This window comes from Meriones unguiculatus, chromosome 3, assembly GCF_030254825.1.
Source record: "Meriones unguiculatus strain TT.TT164.6M chromosome 3, Bangor_MerUng_6.1, whole genome shotgun sequence".
Taxonomy (NCBI): domain Eukaryota; kingdom Metazoa; phylum Chordata; class Mammalia; order Rodentia; family Muridae; genus Meriones; species Meriones unguiculatus.
This window is the reverse complement of record NC_083351.1, coordinates 38,899,907-38,926,721: the sequence shown is the minus strand read 5'-3', so window position 1 is coordinate 38,926,721 and position 26,815 is coordinate 38,899,907. Positions and strand designations below refer to the sequence as shown.

At 42.4% G+C, this 26,815-nt stretch overlaps 1 protein-coding gene and 1 pseudogene across 2 annotated transcripts in view; one reads left to right on the top strand and one right to left on the bottom strand.

The window, feature by feature from the left end:
• LOC110558928 (myb/SANT-like DNA-binding domain-containing protein 3) overlaps positions 1-26,815 on the bottom strand; it is a 129,255-nt gene that overhangs the window by 12,843 nt on the left and 89,597 nt on the right. Inside the window, exons 6-8 of one of the 2 annotated variants that reach the window (XM_021654111.2) lie at positions 13,206-13,354; positions 11,383-11,448; positions 533-650 (exon numbers count right to left, since the gene is read on the bottom strand). In XM_021654111.2, coding sequence (XP_021509786.1) covers positions 533-650; positions 11,383-11,448; positions 13,206-13,354 — 333 coding nt within the window. Of the gene's footprint in view, positions 1-532; positions 657-11,382; positions 11,449-13,205; positions 13,355-26,815 lie in introns of both variants that reach the window. The other variant, XM_021654110.2, reaches the window with a different exon arrangement.
• Positions 23,266-23,676, top strand: LOC110558929 (Golgi-associated plant pathogenesis-related protein 1-like; annotated as a pseudogene).

Here is a 26,815-nt window from a genome sequence, read left to right as displayed (position 1 = left end):
CAGACAATCTGAGGTCTAGCTTCTCCTCAGGTCAATTTCCAACTTGCTGTTGACCTTGAACAAGTTACATAAAGTCTCTGAAATACAGGAGTTGAAGGAAGACTTACACTCTTTCCACTTCCCTCTCACAATTCACACCTGGCTCTTCATCCCTACTCCTTTATTTTTAGACATCTATTTTAGTATATGTTGTATTTGAGTTATTTCTTCTCTACTCGTAATATATTCTTCAGTCGTTCAACCACCTTGTGACAGATTGCCGAAAGATCAAAATAGCATTGGAATAAGGCAAATTAATATTAAAATGCCATCCTAAAGATGTTAAGCTCACAGCCTCCAAACGCTAATGCAGCCTGTTTCCCATCTTTCCATATTTCTTGCCAGGGTTTGGGAGGATAGATGGATGATTGTTGGCTTATTTTAAATTTATTGATTGCAAATAACACTACTTATTTGGTACTATTTAGTCTATAAAGCAGCAGCCACTGATAGAAAAAAGACCCTCAGCCCTGCTCATGAGCCACCAACTTACCTACAAGAAGCCTTCTGAGTAGAGTAGACAAATTCACACTTCCCGTGGATGCAGTACCCATTAAGGTTTTCAGGGCAAGGCATGTGGCTTCCAATATAAACATCTTCCCTTTGATCACCTGCATCTTAAAAGAACACAAACCGGGTCACTGAATACTGAAAAGAAAAATGGAAAATACAAATCTTTTCAAAGGCTCAGAAACAAATGAATTCACCGTGTCAATAACCAGCTGGGCAATTTAGAAAAGGAGACTTATCAGAGAGGGTAAGTGAGATCTGAGGTCCCTTGCAAAACCCACTATGCCATAACCATAGCAAGCAGACAGAGGAATTAAACTGAAAGCACACAAAAACAGTTGCAGAACATGACCACTATGAACTACTGCTATATTAAAAAGCAATCTGAAAAAGAAAAACATCTCCGCTAAATTATACATTGCAGGTTTAGAAGGAAATTCACCCTGAGTCAGAGATGGTGTACATGATAATGTCTTTAGAGAGGTGAAGCTACTCATTTACCAAGAGCCTAGGAGACTGACGATCAATGGTATTGGGAGAGAGCAAGTTAAGGGATTCTGAAACTTTAAGATAAAAGAGTTAGATGTTTCAAATGATAACAGCTATAGCCAGGCATGTTAACAAACACTTGTAATCTCATCCCCAAGTTTAAGGCCAGCCTATGCTACACGTTAATACCCAATCTCAGAAACAAGGTAGGAAAGGAGAGAAGAGAGGAGAGCTGGGAAGGCGAGGGACAGGATACCTTTGCTAGGTTTTTTAAAGTAAATGTTCTTTGTAAAAAAGTAAAATAAAAACAAAAAAACCTTTAAATAAAAATAACAGAATGTGACAAAATGTCTTACAGATTCTGCACATGACAGCAGTGTGAACTTTATCATTCTACTCTCCTTAACCATAGAATTCCTACCTGTGAAATCGGGATAACATAGCCTATACTTCATGTAAATTTGAGAGGATTACATAAGATAAATTACAATGCCAATAAAATAACCAGCTACTTACATGACACATCAGAGAACACTAAGGGGCTTATCTCCCCCAAAGCACAAAGTGTAATAAAATCTGAAGAATGTTAATAGAAACGGATTAGGAAGGATCAAAAAAGGAGGCTATAGGAGCCCTCATCCCTATGTCCTAGTCTCTTTGGTGTGGGAGGGTACTCTGCAAACTACCTACCAAAAGCGGAACATGGACACCAACTCAACCACAAAACCTTTAACCTACAATCTGCTCTGCCTGCAAAATACGCTAGGACAATGGCAGCACAGGACTTGTGGGAGTAACCAAGCAATGTGGGATTTGACTGAAGGCCCGCTCCTCAGGAAGGAACCCATACCCACACCGCTTGGGTAACCAGAACCAGAGACTAAATAACCCAGAGACTACGGTAAAACCAAACAAAACTGGTCAAAAAATAAAAAACAGTAAAATGATTCCTAATGATATTCTGCTGTACTCATAGATCAGTGCCTTATCCAGTCATCATCAGAGAGGAAAAGGGGAGCTACACATGTATGGACATGGGAAGATAGGAGGAGGAGTGCCAACTGTTTTTGAAAATACAGATTTGGGGGGGAGGATTTATACGTCCTAATTTAACTTATGCAAGAAAGAGAACTGCGTTAGAATCCAGGCATAAATCCTCAATCTTAAACTCATCTCTCCTGCTCTGTAAACTCAGTCACATCATTTATTCTCCAACAGATACACACGATGAGACAAAGATATATTTTCATTTTCTATTTACCATTAACCATGTTCTAATGTAAAAAGAAACATAAATCAATATTAATCGTACAGTTTGGTGAATATTAGCGTTTCAATATATCAATATGAAATTTGAGGCACCTTACATTTGTTTCCAAGACCTCAATTCAGTCTAGCCCAACTCCAGTCACAGTAGAAACAAATGTCTAGTGGGTACTGCACTGCATTGAACAGTCTAGAACTGATGGCTAAATTTGTTGATCTTCTACTGACCTTCCACAGGCCAAACTTGATGCTAAGTCTGGGGACACAAACACAAGACATATCTTGACCTGCAAGGGGTCCCAGGCTCTCCTGCAGCTCCCTCACGACAGTTCTGTGTGGTAGAAGCAAGCAGCCGCTTTCGGGATGCTACGGACTGAGCACCCCTCCCGGCGACACATGCATCACAGCGTGGAACAGCTGTGCGGACGTTAATCTCAGGAACCTAGATGTCCTCAGTGTCTGTCGCTGTGTAATTTCAGTTCTGTGAAGGGAGATGTGCACTCTACACATCTGGTCACAATACTCCCTAACCCTATGACCCACAGGCACAGCCTTCCACTTCCTAGTCTGAGAAACAGAGATAACTCAGTCCGCAGGGTTGATTCGAGGCCTGGTGAGGTAAGCTCTATCGTGTTAATACTAGTAGGTGAGTTTGTAAAAACTTTCTTTCTCTTTCAGAGTTACTTGTGAGAGTTTTGCTGGCATGTGCACTCTGGCGAGGGCAGAAGAGGACACTGGGTCCCCTGCAACTGTAGTTATGTGGATGAGTGAGCCACCATGTGGGCACTGGGGACAGACCCTAGGTCCTTTACAGCAGCAGCAGGTACGCGTAACCACGGAGCCAACGCTCCAGCCCCTTTTATGGAACTCTAAAAACAGTCCCTGGCAAACAGTAAGTGCTTAATGAATACTACCAGCTGTTACTGTGTGCTTAAAGAACACTGTGGGAATGACCCACAGCCTTCACGTGCTGACACACTGTGATGCGAGCACAGCTGGCTGCGTACAACGGGAATGTACTTCAGCAGCAGGTTTGAAGTTCTGGGTTCATTCCCCGCAACAGAAATGAAAAAAAATAAAATTTATGGATTGAATCATCTTTGATTTCCATTTTAAAAACTATCCTAGCGACAATATAAAAGATTTCCACTTTGAAGCTCCCGTTCGGAAAGAAGCTGCCTTTAGCAGTCATGCCCCGGGTCTCCCAACACAGGCTGGAACTTAATTAACAGATTGCTTGTTTACAAACACTTGTGATCAAAGCAGAAGGCATGCCTCAAGCAATCAGCACTGATGAGAACTAGTTGAACAGAAACCAACTACGCTAAAACAAATCTACTTTTCCTGCTTCAGTCTGCAGCTAAAAGTGGGGTTCAGTGTTCCCACGCAAGGGTTAAGTGTGCAAGGAAGGCAGCCACTAACTGCACTAAGAACACGGGACATCATAGTGGGACACCATCAAGTACGTATTCATGAGACCAGAGTGAGATGCAAACCCTGTATAACCCTAGGTGTATAACAATAGGACCGAGTTGCTCTGTAGAGGTTAGGCAGTGTCCTAATCAACCATAAGAAAGCCCTATACATTGCACCAGTTGTCAGGAATGATGGAGAGACAAAGGCTGTCAGAAAACTCAACTACATGAGAGCAGTAAGAAAAACTAAAGGGCGTTTGAGAAATTAATGGACAAAGGGTGACACTAATAAACACCAATTACATAGATCCATGAGAGAAAGTGGGCCTATGCTAAACTCCAAGGGAAGCTGCAGAAAACAAAGCATATCTAATAAGGCTGGCTGGCAGACAAATTCAGTTTTCCACCAGGGCCGAAAGTACCAACACATTCTTCTTCCAAGCTCTTTTGTACACAAGGCCCAGCTACCCAGAGAATGCCAAGGGGAAGTGAGCATGCCCAGGCCTTCAAGAAGCTTACCACCAACTTAAGGAATGAGCAGATGCATGGAAAGATGACCAGCAGCCAGACCAGGATGGCAGCTTATAACTAAAAGAAAATTCACAGCCAAAGCCCCGGAAAAGGACCTACAAAGTTGACTGGGCAGGACTGAAAGTAAGGCCCAGAAGTGTAGAGAGCTTTGGACGGTGAGATACGGAAGTCACAGAGAAGGTGCACAGCAGAGCAGCCTCAAAACTCCAGTCAAGAGCAAGGACTGGCTCAGACTGCAGAACGGTACACATCAAAGCAAGGGAAACCAGGTGAATCCAGATTATGAAAAAAATGGGAATCTCGTGTAAGGCATGTTCTTTAAATCACGAAGATGAGGAAAACACCCAAGTCGTAACCGGAAGGCAGAGCGGTGAAAGCTGGCTGGGGCCTCTGTAAAATTCACCTGAGCGTGGCTGCCTTTGGCTGGTAGTGAGGGGGAATACCCAGTGACCAACCGCTCATAGGCCTGAAGTTTCTCTTGGAGCAGTGTTCTCAGCCCATGGGTTGCGAACGCCCCCTATGGAGGTGAAGCGACCCGTTCACAGGGATCACCTAAGGCCATCGGAAAACAGATATTTACATTATGGTTTATAACAGTAGCAAAATTACAGTTATGAAGCAGCAACAAAAATAATTTTTATGGCTGGGGTCACCACAACGTGAGGAACTGCGTTAAAGAGTCGCAGCCTTAGGAAGGTTGAGAACCACTGCGTTAGAGGTCAATAAAAGCGAGATGTAATAATTGCACGTATACTCAGCACCTGAGAGGTGAAGGCAGCATGATGGAGCGAGCGGGCAAGGCCGACCCGGTTTACCCAGCCAGACCCTGAGAGCTAGGTAACTGCTCAGAGCCGTTACTTGGCACACACAGGCCTTAGATTCCATCCCCAGCAAACACACGTAAGTATTAACAATATTATTCCAACTTGGAATGAAAGCGAAGGCAGAGATGTGCAGGAGGAATAACAGAAGGACATGCCCCCACTTCTTTAGTCACAAGTGCACACACAAGTAAGGAAATCAGTTCATTAATTAATCTGGACAGTGCTCAGACTGGATAAGCCAAGACTCCCCGACCTGAAGGGTCCACCCATTGGGGACACCTGGCCTGATGCAGGACCTTGACCTGAGAGCTAGGGAACACTCCCAGAGAAACTCGTCACAATGCAGTAAATTCTGCTCCTGCTGGCCCTTTTTCATGTAGCATGAAATCTCTAACCCTGTACACATTTCCTTATGTCCACTCACTCAGTACTGCCTACCGGTGTTGTACTCCTAAGGTCAAACCTCCCATCACTATTTGAATAAGTTTAGTTTACAACTACCTTGAGAGTGGTACCCAGGGGCTGGAGAGATGGCTCAGCGATTAAGGGCAGGTTCAATTCCCAGCACTGGCATGGTGGCTCACAACTGTCTGTAACTCCTTCCAAGGAGACTCAATGCCCTCTTCTGGTCTCCACAGGCACTGTACCCATGAGGTACACAACATCCACGCCATAAAATAGGAATAAACATTTACAAAAATAATGGTACCCATTGCTAACCCAGTACATTACCAGAACAGAATCAACCTCTTTACTAATATTTTCTTAACGGAGCATGATAAGTAGCTATGAACCTGAGCCCAGTGATGGGAAGTCCATTAGAAAGACACCAGGAAGCTGAATTAAAACATCTGTGGTCATTCCAAAAGTGCTTTTTAGAGGCTTGCCGTGTCCTGAGCACCGCGGTAGTTTCCTGCGGGGCTGTTGTGAGGACTCTGTGACCACTCAAAGGCACAGGAACACACAGTAGGGCACTTGCTTAAAAGCGGATAAATGGCTACTGATGCCAGTCACGAGCCATGATAGGAATCGGCAAGACAGCTGAGCCCACCGATGGTGAGAACAGCAGCACAGTCAGCAACTGAGCGTGAAACCACAAAGTGCAGTGTCGCTAATAACCATATATCAAAAATGGGGTCTGAATTTTCAGAGTGATGCCAGCCAAGAGGTATAACTGTCTCCCGTGCTCACCGAGGCTCAGAGAAATTGGGTCTCACAGCCTTGAGTGTAGCTCTCGGCTATTAAACTGGCTTCAGCAGTGCCCTGGGAGATGTGTAGGAAACGGACAGAAGCATAATGTTCAAGCACCTGCTCTGTAGACTGAATAAATGAGGCCGCTCCGAAAATGGAAAGATTAAAAAGCTTTAAAGGCCCGATAAAGCATGACTTCAGACACCAAAGCAGAGACGCAGCCTTGGCACGGAGAAGTGGGCACAGAAGGATCCTGTCTGAACAATGCCCTTAGGCAATGGTGACAGGCTCCAACAAACAACGGCGTCAACTGTGGATATCTGAACAATGCTTGAAGTATGTGCGGTACATCCAGGACATCTGGCCACCCAGTGACTCATTCCATCCACAGAAGCCTCCCAAACAAATCTGCCGCCAGCAGCCATGTTTTCACACACAAAGGACAGGGCAGTCTGAGTAATGTCATAAGAAACAAGAGCAAGTGGCCTCTCTGCAGAAAGCTGTCCCACGAAACATCTGGCTTACTCCTCACTGGGCAACCCCAATAAAGCATGAGGAGCTGATCTTAGCAACAGAGGCGTGTGCCTGCCTCTGCAACAGAGGGTTCCCTGCCTCTACAAACAGAGTTTACAATTTTTTAATCTCATGTGTTGCCTCCCAAATTGTGCCATCCTGCACCCCAAACTTTACAGCACTCACACAGTCCTCTACGGACTTCCCTATCCCGGGCTCCTCAATCTGGAACTGAGTAAGTGTCTACCTAGTAAATACATTCCTACCTGCTCTTTAAAGCCTCCCACACACTGTTAGGAATGCATTGCTCTCCATCTCAACACAGACTCTCCTGCCCAAATTTGCCAGGGAAACGATTTCTAATGTATACACACCCACCTACCTCCTCAACTATTCCCTTAGGAAGAATCCGTCCATCTTCCTCATATACCACACCCATTCTACCTCTTACGTCCCTCTCCTTCCATCCTCCATCTTCCACTGTCCCCTGACAGGCAGGCCCTCTACTCTAACCCCACAACAAACCTCCCCTTCTCAGGAGCCTTTGAACAACCCCCAAGATTCTCTATCTGCACACACACACACACACACACACACACACACACACACACACACACGCTGAGGCTCCTCTCAGTGAGTCTAGCACCTGTATCATTGACTCACTATCCTTAAAGAGCACATCAAAAGACTCTGGATTGAAATACATAAACAGGCTTCAGGCAAATGAGACTCATGGTGATGGTATCTCACTATTTCTAGTGCCCCTGGCCAGCACAGACCAGAAGACTAATGAGTCTCAAGAATAAGCTCAAAGATGTGGAGAGGGTTGACTGGAATGAGAAGTGTGGGTGTCTTTCTAATTAAAGCACCACAGTTCAATTGAGGCTATAGGAAAGTAACTTTGGATTATAATGTCAAGATCATGAAGGAACTTCCTGGGTAGCTAGAAATACTGTCAATCACAGTAGGGTGTGAGGTACAGGGAGTATATTCATTTCAGGCTGGAAACTGTGTCTCAAAACCTGTAAAATTAGACTCATGCTGTACACTGAAGATAAATAAATCTGCTAATAAAAACTGACAGTGGGGCTCAGTGGTTATGAACATGTACTGCTCTCTTGCAGAAGACCTGAGTTCAGTTACTAGCACCCACATTAGGCAGTTCACTACTTGAGTTTCAGAGGGATTCCACACTCCTCTGGCCTCTGTGGGCATCTGCACTGGAGTCAGACACACACACACATAATGAAAGTTTTGTTTTTTTTTTTTTAAAAAAAGGCTTCCCACTGGGCATTCCCCTCTAAGTTCTGTGTGTTCCTCCTGGTACAGTGTCCCTGCGTTCTGCAGCAGGCTCCATGGAAGCACCTCCCACCCAGTCTTGGCTGTGGACAGGCAGACACAGGTATTCACCAAGGATTCCTATCAATGCTGCAAGAACAGAAAACAAAACAACGGAGCTACTTTTCAACGTATTCCCTTAATGTTAGAATACTGACAGTCTGGCCTCCGTGTCAACCCTATAGAACTTTGCTCCAATGACCTTACTGTCTTTAGTTCAAGACAGCTGACTCCTCATCCCAGAATGCCTTTCTGCAGCATGTTAAACTACTGGCCGTCTTTTCTAGTTCTCAGCTCTGGACCAGACATTTGTCTCTAGGTTTATGCCAAGCAGTCTCCTGAATGAATTCCATATCAGGTCAAATTCCCAAATGCAATTAATCACCTTAACTAACTCCTTTCACCCTACTTCAAACACCTCTCCCTCCCAGCATATCATTTCTATAAAGGGAACCAACCATCTAAGTTTTGAGTTTAATTCTCAGTATTTTTAACTCTCACTATTCCACATCGAAGTAGACGTCTCTCCCTTTAAAGTCTGCCTAACTCACCTCTCTGGCTTCGCCCACGTATACAATAAACTTGGGGTTCCTGCAGGCATGGCTCACTCAAGTGGTTAACATGGGAGACTTGTCTTTTTCATTTATTTTAATGTAATGACCCCTGTCTTAGTTTTTGTTCTAGTGCTGTGAAGAGACACCACAACCATAGCAACTCTTACTATAAAAAAGCATTTAATTGGGGCTGTCTTACAGTTTCAGAGGTCTGGCCCACTATCATCATGGGAGACAGCATGGCAGCACACAGGCAGACATAATGCTGGAGAGAGAGCTGAGAGTTCTACATCCAGATCCATCCACAGGCAGCAGGAAGAGACACGGAACCTAGCTAGGACTCTTGAAACCTCAAAGTACACCCACAGTGATACACTTCCTCCAACAAAGGCACACCTACTCTGACAGGGCCACGCCTACTAATCTTTCTCAAGCAGTGCCACCCCCTGATGACCAAGCATCTGAACATCTGACCCTATGGAGGCCATTCCTATTCAAACTACCTCATCAGTATGGTTCAAAATAAAGTCTCAATTCTCCAAACAGGACAAAATCTGGCCCCAACCTTTCTTTCCCACCTACCTCCCTCTTTCCCTCTAAATCCTTCAGCACTCTACAGTACACCCTCTCATTACATTTGAGTCTGCATTGTTTCTGATGATCTTTTAGCCTCCCTAGACACCCTGTGTGTCCTAGCCAAGTTCTGACTGTAGGTCAAGTTTTGTGCAAATTCTATCTTCTCCATAATTTTCTCACATCTTCATGCCCCCCCCACCCGACAATCCATCTTTTCTAAAGACAATTTACACTTTCTAACTCTACTACAATCATGGCAATATTTGATTTCTACATTGTTGGAAGTGAGTTAAGCTCATGCCGTATTACAGGGCACACCCAGAAGATGCTTACCATGTACAAAATTATCTTCCCTTCACAAATAGTGTTGCTAAAAGGCCTGGCATAAATTAAACCTATAATAAAGAAATACCTTCTAATTACAATCTCATTTAAATTATATGGCAAGCCATACAGGTACAGAATTTTCAGGACCTCAAAAGTGGCACAGCCAACATTATCAATATGTAATCATATTATTATATGATTTTATGAATATCATGTAAGTGTTTGGGGTATACACAATTCCCCAAATTGCCTTAAAAATGAGCTGCTAACTACTGAAAAAATGGTCTTCCTGATGTAGTTGTATATATCAGACAGAATAAAACTAGAGCTGGTCTGCTATGGCTCCAGTGGGAACACAGGTGATTTTCTATTTTAAATACAGCACTTTGTATCAGCAGAGAAAACTGCTTTTCAGGGCCTCCTGGGTTATAAGAAATTCAGGTTTAATATCATTCAAGTAAAGAAAGTAACATATTATTCAATTACAAAAGTTACTATTTACTGAGCACTTACAACCATGTCAAACTCTGTTCTCAGCATTGATGAATAATCTTCTTTAGCACTGATGAAATTCTATGCAACAGGGACACTTTTAAAAATAAACATATAATGAAGATAACTTTTTTCCCTATTGTGGTCTATGGGTCCAGCAAGAATCCAGGGTTGCCAGGGAAGTGCTCTGATGCTGAGCTACATCCTCAGCCCTTGGTGTTTGAGACAAGGTCTCACTCCATAGCTCAGGCTAGCCTGCCCTGCACAGTCTAAGTTGGCCTTGGCCTCATGATTCCCCTTCTTTGGCCTCCCAAATGTCTTGCATATCATACATGTTTTACACTCATCTTGTTAATTTTTTTTAAGGATATTATACAGGAATGCTGCACTTACACTATTTCTGCCCTTCTCTCTGTCCCTTCCAACTCCTCTCATGCTCCCCCCTCTCAATTTTTCCCTTTTTAATAACTTTTCCTTCTTTAATTACAAATTAGTAGACGGTGTACTTGCTGTGATGAGGCAATTATACACAAGTTGTGACTAGGAATCCAGTGATGTAACTCCGCTTTACTGATTTAACTCATTTTAATAATGTCAATATCATTATTGACAGCATCATAACAAATAAACAAAATAATGCATGTGACCACAAGATGGAAAAGAAGGATAAAACTTAAGGTCAAGGAACATGTCTCTTCTTTGGTCTTTACTCAACACGAGACTTTACGCAAATAAATAACGTGGCTTCTTTGATTCACATCCATTCTCTTGATGAGTATGGAATAGCTATTTTCAGACTTTCTGCTAGAGTTCGAAACACAAAGACAGCTTATTTTCAATCCACACAGAACGCATGATCTGAGACGCCGATGGAAAGGGAATAACTGTAACAGTGCGGCTAAGTGCTCAGAAGGGAAGGGGTAAAGGCATCTAAGCCAGATTTGGGGATCAACGGACAGCTCTCAAAGGAAATAATTCCCACATTGAAACTGGAGAAGATGAGTAAAAGTTAGACAAAAGAAGTAGATAGTTCCAGATAGAGGGAATGAGGGTCAAAGATGTGGGCATGGGGGAAAAATGTTAATAGTAGATTCTAGAGAACTTCATGTTGTAAAGAATAATTTTCACCAATAAAGAACATAAATGGGAGCACTCTCTAAACTGAAAGGAACCTGAGATGTTTCAACAAATACTACTAATCAAGTGTATCAAGGGATGACATCAGAGAGCAAAGCTACGCTGAAACAGAACCATGAGGGACAGCTAACGGCCAGATTTGGAGATTTGGTACAAATCTAGGAAATCATAATTCAGTACCTTTCACATCTGGTCGATACTGCAGCCCGTCATCCTTCTTCCCCAATAAGCTCGTGTCGTCTGTGTCTGTAAAAAAAGCAGTTGTCAGGTTAACCACACCTGATGCTGAGGTCACACCATGGATTCACAATGACCCAGCTGCTCTGGCTCCTCCAAACGGTCTACCTGTCCTGCTCAGGTATGTCCTTTACCAGCCTACTCTTCCAACTGACACAGAGGACTACATCTATCATGTGCAAGAATATTATTTTGACATCTGTAGAACCGTAGGAAAATTTCCCTCTTTCTCATCAGCGTTTCTGTCTCAGATCACAAGTGCTCCCAGGTCGATCTCTTCATGATGAACAGATTTCATTTGGATTTCAGCTCAAATGTCACCTACTTTAAAAGTCATTCCTGTGTAAACTGAAATAACATCTACCCCTTGGAGAAGCTCTCTCTCCAGAGAACCACTGAGCTCAAGATTTACCTCTTCCTACCACTTTTATCTGAAATATGAGATCACAATCAATATGAGATCTCTGCTATATTGTCAAACAACATTTAGACCCTTTTATGTGGACTGCACTGGACTGTGAAGACAAAAGGGAATCATTAACTCCTGCTGAGAGGTATGGGCTTCCACCTCCAACTCCCAGTGAGAGAAGCAATGGGAGGCACACTTAGATGTGGATAGAAAATTATTGAAAGGAATAAAATAAAACTTAAGCCTCCACCACTCCAAACCTGTATAAACTTCTAATAAAACTCTCCAGTTTGCCTACTGCCCTGAACTGGATATTCCAGGAAGGACCATTCAAACATCCAACCCAAGCTCTAAATGCTATTGCATGAAATAAACTAAACTGTATTTGAAGACCAAAGCCACGAATGTCTACCTATGGTGGGATCTCTCCGCCAGGAAATGGCTTCCTCCATCGTGCCCATGCCTCCCTACCTGGAAAGTTTCTGTGGACCTTCTGGAATCTGCTAGCAGCTCAGAACCAATATGGAAGTGTGACAAAGACAATTCATTACTAAGACAAAGTAATAAACTCGTCTTTACAACCTTTTTTGTCTTGGCTCAGATAAAGCACATACCTGTAGTGAGCCCCCAAAGAACAAAAGTAAAGGGAGTAGAACAGCAAAGCAGCAAGGACTATACTCCTAGTCCACAAGGATAGGCCTGGCCCCATGTATTACTAGCTCCATCATCCTAGTTGACAAGGCATTACTGAGGAGAGAAGCCTATGTCACTGGCTTCAGTGACTGTCAACATTTCTAAGAGGAGGAGAAAACAAAACTTATTCTTATATGGTTCATGTTTCCTTAAATCATCATAAAAAGGAGGAAGGGCAAATGGAATTTTCCTTTATATTCAGTGACTTTACACTAAAAACTAATTGCACGTAACATGTTTTAGGTGAGGTGGGGGACAGAGGAAATTATGTGAGAACTCTTATGTTATAGGGGGAAGGAAAGACTCTCTCTATATATATACACACACAGCAAATGTATAGTTTTACTACAATTAAAATAGTCTAAATTCCAGCTATAATTGAATTTGAGATTACTTTAGAACTATCAATACATCTCATATTGATACAGATACAGTCACATCAGGCAAGGATAAGCTCAGTAACCAAATGACCAAGATGCAGTTTATGTCTGGAGAGGGTGAAAATAAACAAATGTCTAAACTGATAGCAGATGAAGCTTTAAAATGTACAGTAATAACAAGACAAAGCATGAAGGCTTACTCGTGTCACAGGGCTGAAACACTGCTAAGCAAGAGTAACAACACGTGATATTCGAGAGAGGTTCCTGGTGGACAGGGGATTTACCTGTACAGTGGCCAAGATGCCTTATGTCGATCTGTTCTTGCTTTATACAAGATGCTTCTCGAACGAAACAGGGATTGTTATAGGAACTCCCATCGGAAGCACACACGGGGTTAAAACTGTACCCACTGCAGTCTATGTTACACACACACCTGTTGAGAAAGACAACAATCACCTACACTGGACAAGGAAAGAATCACCGTGCAGCAAAAGCAAACAGCGACTCCCGTCTTTCTTGTTGCCCTCTGCAACACAAGGCAGAGTGAGGCTGCTAGGTCACCTGTAACCCAGTGAACGGGATGCCCAACTAAAAAGGTATGGATTTGGAAATCAGGTCTTCCAGATATCATGTCACCCCAGTCAGTAGTCTCTACAATTTTCATTTTTAGATCAAACCATGAGCAGCTCTTCAATGTCAACAACATTAACTTAAAAACAAAATGGTACCACGGGAAGAGCATAGACCAGCGTTTTAAACCAAAGGTCACTCTTTGTATCCAGCATCTTCCTCAAAGTCTTATTCTACCCACCTGTAAAATAGATAATAATATACCTTATACCTACACCAAACAGTTGGGATGATTTAAAAATATAATAGATATGAACTAGATAGAAAGTGCTTTCTATCAACACATCTACCTGAGCACCCAGCCATGGCACTCCTCCCAAGAACAATGGAGTCCAACAGTGGGAAGGACACACAGTCTCTAGCAGTACTATGGCCTAGCAAAACTTCACCACCCTCCTACTGAAAACAAATAAGGGGCAAAGCACTTTAAAACTTCCTCTTGGATATACCCCAAAGTTGGTGTGAAAGCCAGGAATGTTCAAAACATAGTTAGTGACATGAAGACAGAAAGTCCCGGGTTTCACCTTAAAGGAATTTACCAAATGGGCAGACCCAGTTATCAGCTTTTTGGTTTTCTGGGGTTCTGGGAACAGGAGACATATATAAAAATGACCCACCTAAGGGAGAGAATACTGAGACCTCCAAAAAGCTTCAAGCCTTGCCATGAGTTTCAATATACCACAGCTTTTTAAACAGGGCTGTCCTGAGCACTGAACACTGGGAGAAAAACATCGCCCCTGAGAATCCACAACCAACAGCCAGTTCTCTATTGCAATTTAAAATATGATTGATTCTTCTGAAGTCCCCTGTCCAGAACTGAAGAGGTTAAGGACTGGATGGAGTCCTGGGCAAATAACAGAAGCAAATAGTACCTCCTCGAGAGAAGCCCAGTTTCATCCTAGGACTTTGTGGTTCTCCACAGTGCAAAAGTGAGAAAAATAACACACACGTATGTGCAGGCACAGGCACGCTTGAATATACGCACGAAAATGCACACACAGAGAAAAGTTTTTTCAAAAGAACTAAACATCAACTTCTATGAATAAACAATGGTTTAGTAAGAACAAAAGTTTCAATAGCTAGAGATAAGAGATAACAAACCAGAGGAGAAATGGAAAAACATAAGACCAGAAACTGCTCAGACCATATCAGTGGCATGAAAAACAGGTTAAAAAACACAGACAGGAATCCAAAAAGCTCATGAAAACCCAAGGGTATACAAGGATGGAAAAATGAAGTGGGCAATGTGCCCAGTAATTTAACTTTAAACTTTCTAAAACTAAAAATAGAAATTTATCTAAGCACCTACAAATCCCAAAGCAGAATCTGAAAGTGGAGAATCTACTAAATAGTGAAATTTTGTTCACAAAGAAAAGACTAAAAACAACTACAAATGAAAAAGATAAAAAAAAAAAGTCAAGAATAAAAAGAACTGATTGAAGAGTCATACAGAAGCCAAATTAATTTTAGCCAAAAGAACATGAGATAATATTTATAATGTTGAAATTGAAATTAAGCAGAATTCTATATAGAGAAAAACACCTTTTTTTTTTTTTTTTTTTGGTTGGAGACAGGGTCTTGTGTATCCCAGGCTAGCCTCTAATCACAAAGTAGCTAAGAACGGCCTTAAACTCCTGCCTTCGCCTCTGAGGTACTGAGATCACTGGCATGAAGCCCCCACACCCAGTTTATGCAGTTCTGAGAATCAAATCCAATGAGAGCTTCATCGACACCAGGCAAACCGTTTACCTGGAGCTACACTGTGGTCCCCCAAAAAATGCATAAAAGAATAAGAGAAAAATAAAAGCATCTTAAGAAAAAAAAAAAGTCTTAAGTGTCAATTCTGTTCATTGTTGAAAGGAATTCTAAATACAGAAAAAGAGGATCCTAAAAGGGAGGTCGAGATACTAACATAACTGAGGAAACAAGGTATAATGAGTGTGAGTAATGCTAACAAAATATTGAGTATGGAAGACAACAGCGGTGTCTTCCAATGTCAGCTCAACACGAATAGAGAAAGAATTCAAAATGGCAGAAAGAAGAAAGGCCAGACAAGATGTACAAGTCAACAGGTGGGTACACACACACACACACACACACACACACACACACACACACGCACGCCTGAAATGCATTTAAGAGGACTACATTTTACAATTAGATGGTAAAGACAGGCCTGATAAAATTACAAAGCAGGCTCCATGCTGCCTACAGGATAACATGCTAAGGCTCTGGAAAGCATGCCATTGCAGAGAGAGGGCACTGGATCAGTTCCCAATACCCACATCCGTGGTTCTTAACTGCCTAGAACTCTGTGGGGGTCTGGTGCCCTCTTCTGGACTCCACATACACACACCCACACCCACACCCACACCATACACACATAATTAAGAGACATATGTTAAGACAAAATGATATAAAAATTGAGAAGAGAGAATGAAGAGTGAAGGAGACATGTTTGCTATGGGTAGAGTTAGAATCATATAGAAAAGACTTCAGGATAACACAGAAGTCCTATAGTAATACTTACAATACTAAAACATTTTATTATCAGGAATATTGTCTAACATTCTAAGATAGTCTCAGAATCTGCAAAGCAAATATTGACAAGACCACTGTGAAGGCTACATCACTCAGTAACTCATACAGCAAACATAAAAATGCCAGCAAAATGAAACCAACACCTCCCCCCAAACACACAAACACACTGAATCTGACATTGGCTTAAAATATCTCCCACAAAAAAAAAAAAAAATTAAGAAGAGAAGAAAAGATAAAACAAACAGGCTTTTGAAGCTGAGAGACGGGTACATGGGGAGGGGCCCACTTTATTATGTCTTCCTTTCCTGTGTGTTTGAAGCTTCCTTCAATTCCTGACACTCTACAGACCAGATGTGAAAGGCAGAACTAAACACTAAAAGAGTTAGAAGATCAAAGGTAAGACACTGATACACCTGACTTTGAAATAAAAAAGGATAATTATAGCCCACATAACCAACAACAACAAAAAATTAGTATCCAGAATACATAAGTATAAACTAGTTTCTTAAAGGATATATAATCGATGGGGAAAGAGGGGAGAAAAAGCAGATGAAGAATGGAAGAAGCTTAAATAAGATATCATAAGGAGGTGCAGCCTAACGGGGTTTATCTTTAGTGACCATAAGCGGGAAACTAAGACCACAAACACGGAATCAAAGCCACAAAGCTGCTAGGGATGAAAACAAAGGCAGCACCAAGCCCGGCGAGGATGAGCAGCGGGGGCTCGGCTCGCGGGAGAGCCTACCGGAACAACCACTTTGGCAAGTATTCATACCCTGTACTTGCTCCACAATGTCACTCTTCAGTGGACCCGAGAGTGTCTTACAGGCGTGCAAGGAGACATTAAGCACACTGGGTTTTTCACGAGAAGGCTGTAAATGACCCAAATGACTATCTACAGTAAAATGGGGCCACAAAAGCATGTGGCGCCGTCAATCAAATTTCAACACACGGAGAAAATGAGTGGACTCCAGCTATGTATTACTCGCCCTACATGAATCTCAAGAACAGTGCTATTACATAGAAAAGGTCAAGAATGCATGCAGACGGGGCGATGTTTGTTTGCTTGTTTTTGTTTTTGTTTGTTGTCAACTTGACACAAGTCTCTGGGTCATCTGGAAAAAAAGAACCTCAGTTGAAAAAAATATTTCCACCAGACTGGCCTATAGGCAAGTCCTTGTACAATTTTACTTATTAATGACAAACCCAGAGAGATGTAGGCAGTACAACCCATGAGCAGATAGGCCTGGGGGTTATAAAAAAAATCTAGCCAAGCAAACCATGAGGAGTAAGCCAATAAGCATTATTCCATCACGGTCTCTGTTTCAGTTCAAGTCTCAGCTTCCCTCAGTGATGGGCTATGATAGAACACGTAAGCCAAATAAACTCTTTTCTTCCCCAGTGTACTTTTGGTCGTGGTGTTTATTGCAGCAATAGAAAGTAAGCTAGGACAATGCACACAGCATCATTCAATTGCATAAAACCAAAATAAATCAAAGGAAGAGAGAAATGGCTCAATGTCTAATGGCTCTATCTGACCTTCCAGAAAACCTGGAAGGTCTATTCCCAGCACCCACATGGTGGCTCACAACCATATGTAACTCCATTCCCAGGGGATCTAATGCCTTCTTCTGGCCTCTGTAGGTACACATGGTACATATACATGCACACAAAACCAATATACACAAAACAAAATTCAAAGAGGAAGAAAGTAAATAAATCAATAGCAAAATAATATATACTTTAAGAGATACACCACATAAAATAAAAGTATAAAGAAAGCAAGAAAATATTTTACACAAAATGTAGTCTACTAGGTGAATGGGAAGAGTCAAAAGGAGCCCTGAGTTCTAATAAATGATATGGTTTGAATATAAGTGACCTCCAAAAGACTTGTGTGTTGAAGCCTTGGTTCCCAATACATAGAATTCAGAAGCAGAATTTTTGGGAAGTGACTGAGACCAAGGAGGCTGTTTTCATCAATGGATTCACCCATCGATGGATTCATAGTTTGAGAGCGTCACTGGGTGACAGTGGGAATTAAGACATAGGGCCTACATTGAGGAAGCACTAAAGATACATCTTGGCCCTAGCCCTTCCTGTCAATCTGCTTCACATTCACTTTGAGGTTGAACTGCTCAGCTCCATTATGCCGCATCTGCAGGCTACTCATGTTCCCATAGCAACAGGGGCAAGTGACCATGACCATCAACCTCTGAAGCAGTGAGCAAAACAAATCTTTCTAAGGTTACTTTTCTCTGATGCTTTATCAGCCATGAGAGCAACACTGTAAAATTCTATTCCTTGGTTGGGAAGAAAGATCATAAGATTCATGAAAGCTCATCTTATTTTTTTTTACTACTCCAAGTATGTAAGTTTTCTTTAGAGCAAAAGAAAAAAAATCAAATTCATAAGAGCAATATTCACTAACAAGTAAAATAATAAGAACAATCAGGTACTGTTACTTGGTTTCTGAAATACAGGAACTGAGAGGAGAGCCAGAAAGTGTCCTAGAAGTTTAGCTAATCAGAAAAGGTTGTTTTCAGATGAGAGAGGGGTCTGGAAAACCCAGGGAACTCCCGCCATCAACTATGTGTGTGTGAAAATATCTGCACAAACATTCAGTTTTCTTTCTCTTCCCTCTCTCTTCTCCCTCCCCTCCCATCCATCCCTACCCCAATGGGCACTGTAGAAAGCCAATGAGGCAAAGGACATTAGGAAGCCACCTACTCCCAATCCTGCATCTAATGCAGGGTTCCCCTGAGCAAGATCTGATGTTCCATCACACAGCCTGCCAGGGCACTTCCAGTGATGGTCAGCTTCATCTCTCATCAGCCAGTAACTTTCATCGTTGACTAGTTTCTCCCCTGGAATGAGCCCAAAACCTGCATCCCAATGTCCACCTATTGATTCTCTGATATGGTTTGGTTATGAAGAGTCCCCCACAGGCTCCTGTGTTAAACACTTAATCCCTACATTCTGACACTATATTGGATTTGGGGAGTTGGTATTAACTCGGGGGGAGGGGGCGGAGCTTGCTAGAAAAAGTGGGATACTCTCTCTCCTGCCCCTTCCTGAATGCCATAAAGGGAACACATTCCTCCTCCACAAACTCCTGACACTATGATTTTCTACCCAAGAATAAGAGGCTAAGCAACCATGAACACTCTGGGACCAAGAACGCCCTCTAAATATTCAGAAATAATCACTGTATTACATGTAAGTTCTCATTTCTGTAATCTGGATCTTAAGTTATGCATCACACACCAATGTGATAGTTTTTAATTTGGAACGTTTTTATAATAAAGTTGAAATTTTAAAAAAAAATTTATTCAACAATTACTCATTATTATAATTTCCAACATCCCATCCCCCATTCAGCTTCAGTATCTTATGAGGCCTCAAAAAAGAATGTATCCAGTATAGAAATAATTACCATAACTATTCTAGATACTGTAAATAACACAGGGAAGACTGCATCAATTTTTCTAATGATTACCTTTCACCTTGATCCATATCAAGGTTCTGGAGCTTGTTCCTTTCCACATATATAGCTCTCAAAGCATGTAATTGTTATCTTCTGGAACCCAGGACTCCAAGGGTCTCTATCAATTTTTAGGTTATCTCAGAATGCTAAAATAGCTTGGGCTCTAATTCTATCACTTAATATCTCTCCTAGATTGGCAGTCATGAGTTCAACAATTAGATCATCTTTTTACTAAGTCATCAATAAAACACTGATAAAGATAGACTCACATATCTTATCATTGGAAAACCACCTTCATAACTTAGAGAAAAATTAGCTTGCCGCTGAATGCCTATGGATGTGGGTCAGTTGGTAGTGTAGTTGCCTGGCATCTACAAAGCCCTTGGTTTGAGTCCCAGTCCTGCATCAACTAGTGATGGTACACATCTGTAATCCCAGCACTGGGGAGACACAGAAGGACCTAAAGTTCAATGTCATCCTCAGCTACATGGAAAGTAGCCTGAGCTACGTGAACCCTGTCTCAAAAAGGACAGGAGTGGAGAGCTAGGACAGCACCTATACCTGCCTTTCTGATTCCTATGTACCTCAGGCTGGAAAACATCTCTTGCTGAGACTTTCAGATACTGCTGTTAAAGGCTCTGCTCAGTCCTGATACAGGAAATATTATTGTACCACCAAAAAAAGAAAAAGAAAGAAAATGAGATTAGCTGTAGCTTGACTTGTTCCTGGTAAGCCCACGCTGTTACTAGAAACCTTGACGCGTGCTCGGAAACAATGTTAAAAGGAGTCCAGTGCTGAAAGTCGCTGGGGCTCAAAGATCATGACTCAACCAGAACCACGCTTTTCCATTAAACAAATGTCCAAGGTCTTTCCCACTACTCAAAACCTGGTGTATTAAATTCATTAGGATGCTATTTATCAAGCCAAGGGTCCCACTCCCCTCCCCGCTTTTTTCCCAGTTTCTTCTCCTTCAGGCTTAAGCAGGAGCGTGGTGGGTAACATCCATTAAGTCAGATGCCTGACTGTTCGCACAAATGCAGAGCCTGATGTGTTCATATTGCAGCCTACCACTGCCCATGGTCCGTTCCACAGAAAACAGGTGTTTTATATATGAAAATATGACAAGACTCTCAAATACTTCCCAAACTCAAAACCTCTTGTGCATGTGCTTATTCTTCAAGGCGAAGAGAATGCCTTTTCTGTAGGCCGGGGGCTATTGCCACACACTGACGAGTAACAGGGACAGGAGATCACGCCACCAAGAGAACAGACGAAACTAATTTCAACAAGCAATCTCAAGAATTAAAGGATTTTCTGGCAAATTCCTATTCGAAAAGGAAAGTGAGTTAAGGGTAATAAAAGGAAAGATCAAAAAGGGAAGCTCGCTCCCTTCAGTGTGCCCCCTCCCCAGGAATGAGGGACGTTTATAGTAGAAAGAAAACAACTGAGAGAAGAGGCGAAGTACATTAGAAGTGAAGAAACCAAGGGAAGGGATGAAACAAATGGCTCTGCCGAGCAAACAGATTTCCTGCCTGTAGGACAAAACAATGGAGACTATGGGCAAAGGACAAGAAAGGGAAGAGAGGGAGAAAATATGAAAACTAAGTGCGAGAGGGAAGGATGCACAGCTAAAGCAGAAAGTGAATCACGGTCATCTTCATTATGTATTAAGTATATTCTTAGAATGCTGGGAGTATAACCTAGTTTGAGTTCTTGTCAGGCGTTCACAGATTCTGGGTTCAACCTCCAATACCACATAACATGTGCATGCCTGTAATACCAGCACTAGGGAAATAAAGTCAAAAAAATCACAAGTTCTAGGTTATCCTCAGCTACATACAGAGTTCAAGACCAGCCTAGGATATATGAGCCTGTCCCAAAATATCTAGATGGATGGATAGTGATAGATAGATAGATAGATAGATAGATAGATAGATAGATAGATAGATAGATTCTAATCATTAGAACATCTAATAGATAGTTCAAAACAAGAGTTGCCAAACTATAGCAAAGGCCCAAGGAAGACTGACGCTTGTTTTTATATATACACAAGATAATAAAATATGTGTGTGTGTGTGTGTGTGTGTGTGTTGTGTGTGTGTTATGTGGGTGCCTACAGGGGCCAGAATTGGGTCTTCCCTGGAGCTGGAGTTACAAGCAGTTGTAAGCCATCCAACACGGGTACTGAAAACCAAACTCTAGTCCTCAGGAAGAACAATTGTTCCTACCACTGAGCCATCTTCCCAGCCCCTAAGAAGGGTTTTCATATTGTAAATATTATATGTTTATATTTTTATCCATAAAGGAGTTATAATTGAGCATGTGTAGCCTGCAAAGCCTGAAGGATTTGCCATTCAGCTCTTTGCAAAAAATGTATGCCCCCCACTAGTTTACAGACAGAAAATAAGGCGAACTTGAAAGAGAAATAAAATAGAAACTGCACCAGGTAGAGAGCGCTGAAGACCTGCTCAGAACCATGAAAAGGGTTGGCAAAAATGACAACGCATTGTGCCAATCTTGTAAGAAGCAACAACTACTCCTCTGACAAGTGGCATTGTTCCTGGCGGGCACTGGGATCAACCAGGAACTGCCTTCAACAAACGTCTGGCAGAGACAAGTGCTCCTCAGTGGGATGGAACCATTGCATCTACTTCCAAGAACTATGAACAAACCATTGCCACTGCTTTCTATGGCATCCGGAAAAAAAAAAAAAAAAAAAAAAAAGAAGAAGAAGAAGAAATGAAATTAGCATCTTAAGTAAAGGCCAGCTCAGTGAAGCAATGAGCAGAAGAGGAAAATATTAAATTGCAAAGGCCACAGACACAACTGATTATAATAACTAAAGATGTTCCCAGACTGCCAACAGTTGTGGGGTGGGGGGAGCATGATGCCCACAGACAAGAATGTGCAAGGCCGGAGCAGAAACTCCAAACTGAAAGAGTTTGTCAGCCACAGGATGCCCTTACTGTGCTGGGATCTCACAGCCACGACATTTAATCCTGGGATACAAGTGTTAAAAGGAAGCCAAAAATAAGACACTTTAAAGCTCAAGGAAAGGCGTGTGAGATGACTGTTTCTCTATTCATTTGTCACCTGACGTGACCTTAAGAGCATGGACACTGTTCTCATGGTCACATTAGGAAAAGTCCTTCCACCAAACCACCGCCTTTTTCTCTCTGACACAGCAGGGGCATTCCTTCCTCCCGCAACCCTTTTCCACAGAAATCCCCAGCTCAGGGCCCACCTCTATGTCTCTTCTTAAGCCACAAAATAATGGATGAAAAGGAAATCACTGTTACAAAAAGTTGAGTCAGGACTGGGAAAATGGCTCAATGGGTAAGAACACTTGCTACCCAAGGATGAGGTCCTGAATTCAGATATCCAGGACTGGGATTGGCACAGCCCTAAACATCTGGGACCCTACCACTGGCAGGAGGGGCATCACAAGGCTTGCAAACCAGCCATCCAGGAACGGTGGAAAAAACTGCCTCAAGAGACAGACATGCTGGTGATCACAGACACACAGACAGATACACACATACGAGCAGATGCATGCATACGTGGACATAGACACATAATACACACACATACACAGAGAGAGAGAGAGAGAGAGAGAGAGAGAATAAAAGAATAAAAGAATATAGGCCACCCAGCACAGTGCATGCCAGGAGTGCACACAGCTGACCATGGACAAGTCAGCTGCCAAACAGTTTCATTACAAAGTCCTGAAGGCCCACTGCGGGAAGCTCAGCAGTACTAGAGACCCTGGCCAGGCCGAGAATCTTCAACCACGACCCAGAGTTCAGCTGTGGCCAGTGTGGGGAGAATCCTGGGTGGGCATTCCTACGCTTAGACAGGAAAGAAAGTGGCTGATAGGGGATACAGCCAGACCAAAAACTACAACTTCCAGCAGCCTGGCTTCACCTCGGAGACTGGTTCCTTCACAGCCTTGGTATGGAAAGCTACAAAGGAGAGAGAGGCATGGGGAAGGCAGCTGCAAGGGTGGGTCCTCCTTCGTGGTGCTCAGAAACTTTCCAGCAGGGAATGCTGTTAGCCAGGGCTTCTTTCAAGGAAACATCCCGCCTCCAAAGGAGTAGCTCGGCAAATGTAATGAGACGGGGAGACACATACATGAAGTGCCTAGACAACAACAAAAAGGCAGAGTGTCTGTCCCTGTGGGTGTATGTACTCGTGTGTGCACTTGTGAACATCTCTCGTGCACGCACTCAAAAGACAGCTGCCCACGGGCTCATTCTGATTAAAGGATGGCATCTGAAGCATTTATCCAGAGGGTTACCTAGGCCACAATTGCTCAGATTTGAGTAAGATTAATTCTGACGTGTTTTGCAGTTATTCTTGTAAGCAGACTTCTTTTGTATCTTTCTTCTGCTATCCATCCTCGAACTTTGTGTATTCTGAATATTTGCCATGCTGAGAAGTGAGGGCATTGTACCTGATCTTCCTGCATTGCAATCTCCTTTTGGTAGATTTTAAAGAGTATTAAAACTCCCTTTAAAATGCAAAGTTACAACGGAAAAAAAAAATCAATAAAGCCAAAAGTTGGTTCTTTGAAAAGACAGGAAAACAGGCTGAACAGAGAAAGACAAAGGAGGGAGGGGAAGGGAAGGAAAGGGAAAGAGAGGGAAGAAGGGAAAGGAAGGAAAGGGAAGGGAACCAGTTGGGGGCTGGAAAACAGGCTCAGCCTTTAGGAATGCCTGCTGTTCTTCCATAGGATCAGAGTCTGGCTCTAGGCACCCACACCTGGCAGCTCACAACCAGCTCATAACCCCAGCTCTAGGAATCGAACCCCCTCATGGAGCTTCTGCAGGTAGACACAGACACATCACCTTTTTTATTAATCTTTTTAAAAGAGTCTGGAGCAGAGGCTTGGAGAGAACACTCATTGGTTAAGAGCACCTGCTGTCCTTTCAGAGAACCCAGATTTGGTTCTTGTCACCTACATTCAGGCTTACAACTATCTTTAACTCCAGTTCAATGGGATTCAACTTCCTCGTCTGCCCTTCACAGGCACTTAGCACATGGTACACAGACATACATGTAGGTAAAACACCAATGCACATACAAAAATTAAATAATAATATTTTAAAGGATCTGAAGAGATGGTGCAGTGAGCATCTGCTGAAGAAGACCAGAGTTGGTTCCCAGCACCTACACCATGGCTCACAACCACCTGAAACTCCAGCTCCAGGGGGTCCAAAGCCCTCTTCTGGTCTCTGCAAGCACTTGCACATACAGACACAGACACACATAAACGAAAAAAAAAATCTTTAAAACTTATCAAAAAAAATGCAACTAAGAAAATGATTCAGTCCCCAGGACCCACAAACTAAAAAGAACCAATTCCCAGAAGTTTCCTCTGAACTCCACATATGTACAATGGTGAGATATATGCATTTATACGTGTGTGTAGGCTCTTCATCCACACATTAGAATCCTGTCAGGGGCCTAAAAAAATGGCTTTATAGTTAAGAGCACTGCCAGCTCCTTAAGAGGATCCAGGTTTGGTCCCCATCACCTACATGGTGGCCCCCGACTGTCGGTAAGTCTAGTTTCGGGAGATCTGATGCCCTTTTCTGTCCTCCACTGGCACAAGGCACACACAAGGTGCACAGACATACACACAGGCAAACACTCACGCCCATAAAGCAAAATTTATCTTTTTAATTTTTTTTACATTTAAACAATTTTTTAAATTAATACTGTCAGATATCTCAGTTGCAGAGAGCTTCAACAATAATCCAACTTCTTTAATGTCATAAGAAGCAATGTCATAAAGTCTCCAAAGCCAAAAACCAGCCTCTGATTCAGAGGCTCTTGGTGGTTCCTGTCCTGCAGGCTTAACTGGTAACACCACTGCCCTTCCAGTTCCCTGATGAAGCTGACACTAAAGTTGTAGTATTTTAGTTTATACACTTTATTTTAGGGCGAGGTACATAGGAGTTCCCTAAATTACACGTCTGCGTTAAACACTTCTGGGTATAATATAGATGTTACAATAAAAAATTTAAGCAAGGCACAGACTGTGCCAAGATGTACTTCCATGACTTTATAAAAAACAAATGCATGTCTGTATCTGCTTACACATACGTAAAACGCCCCTGGAAGATTAAACAAAAACCAATCACAATGATTGAAGACACCTGAATGACTGGGAACACAAGTGGGAAAGAGACCTTCCCCTGTGCCGCCTTTCAAAGCGTTTCAATTTTTAACACTGTGACTTTCAAAGGCATAAATGCATGCATACATAAGCAAATAAATGACTAAATAAAATGACTGCTATGATTTGGGACTATGATTTTGGTAAATTGCAGCTTCCAGTCTTTAAAATTGAAACAATACCTCCGAACAGTGCTGACAGAAGCAAATAAGATTGGGAGGAGGGGCTTTGAAATATTTCAAATGGTATGCATCCTTGAAAGGTCCCGTTGTTACTATCACTCAAACACATATAACCTTTTGCGTTCTTTCTTCTAACTCTGCACAGAAAGTACCATTTCATCCCAATGTAGTTTACTTAGCAGTTAGAAAAACAGACTTAAACTAATTCAGGTGAGTTTAGTTAGATTTAACAAACACCTAATCAAGCCTGTCACAAGTTCAATACATTAAATCCTCCCAAGTAGATCTAAGTGAATAACAGATCCAAACCACTGAGTGCTATTAACTTAATAATGAAGAATCACCCTAAGCCTTCAGTCTGTAGTGGTTTAAAAGAGAATGGCCACCACTGGCTCATACGTTTGAAGGCTTGGTCCCTGGTTGGTGGAACTGTTTGGGAAGGATTAGGAGGTGTGGCCTTGTTGGAGGAGGTGCACCAATGGGGGAGGGGACTGAGACTTTGAGGTTTCAAATCCCCACACCATTCCCAGTTAGGTCTCTCTCCTCTGTCTCTCTCTCTCTGTCACTCTCTGTTTCTGTCTGTCTGTCTGTCTGTCTTGTGGTTGTGTCTCAAGCTCTCAGCTACTGCCCCAGTGTCTTGCCTGCCTGCCTACTGCCACCTGCCATGGAACTAACCCACTGAAGCTGCAAGTCTCAAATAAATGCTTTATTTTATAAGTTGCCTTGGTCATGATGTCCTATCACTGCAATAATCTTACAGTAAAGTGCCTGGTCTCAAGGACCTTAAAACCTGCCAGTGACTCCGATATAAACAAATAGTGTCATGTCTGTGTTATTCCCCAAGAACAAGAAAGAATTTATAGAGACCATGGA